The following is a 3,141-nucleotide window of genomic DNA, read 5'->3' as shown; positions in this document are numbered from 1 at the left end:
AGTGCTATTGTGCAAAGGATCGTAAGGACATCTCCCCCGGCCGTCTACTTCTTGGCCATTTGTACCATCCTAGAACACAAACGCATTATTATTAAGCAATTCTCGATTTTGTTGAAATGAACAAAAAAAAATTCAGTCCAAAAGTTACCGTCAGATTGTAGACTTTGCACATGGGATGAAAAGCGTTAGTACCGCAGACAAACAACTCTTCATTGTTTTTTTTAAAAGCTACTCTGATGTAATTTTGACAATCGTCCTATAAACCGAGATATCATATGATTACCATTTATATTTTGCTAGATCAAATTAGATCATCACTGCGAATACGATTAAAATAATTAGATAACAACTTAAGTAATATTTTACCTCAGATTTGCCTTTTAGCTGACACATTTGGTAATTGGCTTCTGACGAACTCCAATAGTACCTCTGGAAAAAAAACATAATTACACCATTAATGTTACACTTTAGAACACGATTTTCACATGTCGTGTAAACTAGAGCATTGTGGGTAACCATAGACAATTACACGGAAACAAATGCATTTGGGGCAAACTTCAATCACAATAACTCCATGACCTCCGTAAGTACCCATACATATAAATGTGTTTGTTTTTTAACGCAGTAACTACTGCGTACAAAAAACATTTTCTTCAACATCAATAACCAGACAAAAAACATTGTTACGGTAGCCATCATTGTGAATTTCACGCTCTGGGAGCTACTATCGTAATTGTTATTATTATTAATTAATTTTAGCTTATTTGTCGTGCTCGTGTAAAGTTTTCTAATTTCACGGAAAAGCTATTGCGCGTTGTAGAAAGTTAGGCACGTATGCACCTTTTTTAAAGTCAAACAAACGCAACTGTAATACAATTGCGTTTTTAAAATTTAATTAATTAACTCACAACATCAGCACACACGTAACGCCTCCCATTTTTAGCCTTTGACAAAACGATTAAGTAAACAAAATTATTACGCTCTGAAGCTCACTGACATTGCACAGTATCACTGTAATGGGATTTGAAATTTACACAATAAATTTCATGGTAGTGGGCACTTATTACTTTACATTAATATCAAAGACTTCTGCGTCGCCAACCTCCGGTTTTATTTCTGTACGTTAATGTGTTATAAAAAAAAACGTATTCCGGGGCGTTTTCAATATGGTTTACGACAATTATTTCTCACCCCTTTTGACATTATGCATAAGGCACATTCGTCTCGTACAAAAGCAAACCACATCCTCCCAAAAGGGATAAAAATAATCGGATGGATTTATGCATTCATAGTAATTGTGTTCGCGGTGAAATGTTTTTCGAGTTAAACGCCCAAAGATTTATTATAGGGAACCGCAACGAAACTCCTCTTTGGATGAATATTAAAGAGGCATAAATGACATATAATATTATTACAGTGTATGATTGACGCCTACTTTGAGTGTATAGAGACGACAAAAGCCATAGCATCAACATAAGTCGAAGATAAGTGTGCCCTTATTACTTCCTAATGNGTCGAAGATAAGTGTGCCCTTATTACTTCCTAATGTCGACTTAGCTGCCAACTTTTTAGACCCGCCTTCATTATATTAGGTTGCACGACACTTTCCTTTTAATAGACTCTTTTCGGTCAACACGCTGATACATTTAAAGTAATATCAGTAATTATATCACGAAACCTTACGTGCAACTGTACACTCGAGTTACACTTCCACCGCGATCTAGTTATATTTTTTATAATATCTAAACATTAAAAGTCCGTATACGATTATAATAGAACGCATCACACCATAGAATACATTACTCATTCAAAATAACCACTGGGAAATTTATCAACGTCTTTTTGAAAATACTAGTTTGTACTACTGGACCGTGAGCGAGACAGCTTCAGTTATTTATTGTTTTTTTTTTTTACTAATCTACTTTAGTTTCCTTCGAGAATGCGCTGCTGCTGTAGATGACACTTGTACAGCACGCGGTTACACGACCTAGGAATCCACGAAAAGACAAATTACACTTTAGGAAACCTACAACATTGTTACATCATTAATAGAAAGGAAGGCTTTTTTTGTCTATGCGTTGAGATTAATTTCTGAAATTAAAAAAACACATTACTGAATTTTTTTAAACTTTCTATTTTTTTTCAATCTTTTTTATTTTTCCACTTTTTGATCAAATAAGTAGCTCACTTGGCGTATTAAACTCACGAGAAAAATTTTTTCTCGTCGTTGGAGTATTTGACGTGTGAATTAAAAAATGAAAAGACATTGTTTTCCATTTTATGGATATAAAGCCGCTATCATAAAGTTGTTATTTGACCAAAAAGTGACTTGGCCGTTATTAAGTTATTTATTAAATCACCGGCACTAATATAAATAAAATTTTAAACGCATAGCTTTGCTTTCATTTTTTAAGAAAAACATAATTCGTTTTAAATACATTCGGACCACACGGATTAATATACTCGACCTATTTGACCATGTCAGTGTTAAAATTTTGGTTGTCCGACTAGAACGATATTATACGGTTTAAATAAAAAAAAAAAATGGTTATTTTTTTCAACCGCATTTCCAAGAATCTTAAGAGATTCGCACGATTCGGTCGAGAACGGCATTGGGTCGTGACAGACGGATAGATCCGATGACGAATCTCGAAGCTCTCCTCACAATGCAAATCATATTGTTTTCGCGGTCCCAAGAATATAACCTCATTAGGTAATGTAATGGCGTTTAACGAGAGCAACGATGGTCACGGAAACGACAACGACATCGGAATTGTGCAACTGCATTTTTTGTTAATTAGAAAGCGCCCAAGTTCCTGAAACTCGGCGCCCATAATATAATATAATCATTACATTACCAACCGAATTGGTTTAAACAACTATTTGCAGCTGCAACGGACGGTAATCAATCAAAAAATGTGTTGTCATACAAAACATTACTGCGGCACAATCGTTTTGCAGGTTTCTATTCTTCTCGTGACCCTTTTCCTATAACGTTCCCTATAAAACTATACGCTGTCCAGTCCAAAAGAAATTATACTTCCTCTACTCTACACACGCCGGATACATTACATTACCTGTCAGACGTATCAGTAATGCATTATCACAAAACTCCGAAATGACAAGTCCGTCGGCCAACAT

General features: G+C 35.1%; 1 protein-coding gene across 3 annotated transcripts in view; it reads right to left on the bottom strand.

Moving 5' to 3' along the window:
• LOC126905485 (semaphorin-1A-like) overlaps positions 1–3,141 on the bottom strand; it is a 56,220-nt gene that overhangs the window by 3,848 nt on the left and 49,231 nt on the right. For all 3 annotated transcript variants that reach the window (XM_050685214.1, XM_050685215.1, XM_050685216.1), the window contains 2 exons: positions 367–429; positions 149–256 (listed from right to left, as the gene is read on the bottom strand). In XM_050685214.1, the coding sequence (XP_050541171.1) occupies positions 149–256; positions 367–429 (171 nt within the window). The remainder of the gene's footprint in view (positions 1–148; positions 257–366; positions 430–3,141) is intronic.

This window comes from Daktulosphaira vitifoliae, unplaced genomic scaffold (genome assembly GCF_025091365.1).
Source record: "Daktulosphaira vitifoliae isolate Bord-2020 unplaced genomic scaffold, ASM2509136v1 Scaffold_4, whole genome shotgun sequence".
Classification (NCBI taxonomy): Eukaryota; Metazoa; Arthropoda; class Insecta; order Hemiptera; family Phylloxeridae; genus Daktulosphaira; species Daktulosphaira vitifoliae.
The sequence above is the reverse complement of the archived record's forward strand: the minus strand, read 5'-3'. Positions and strand labels throughout refer to the sequence as shown.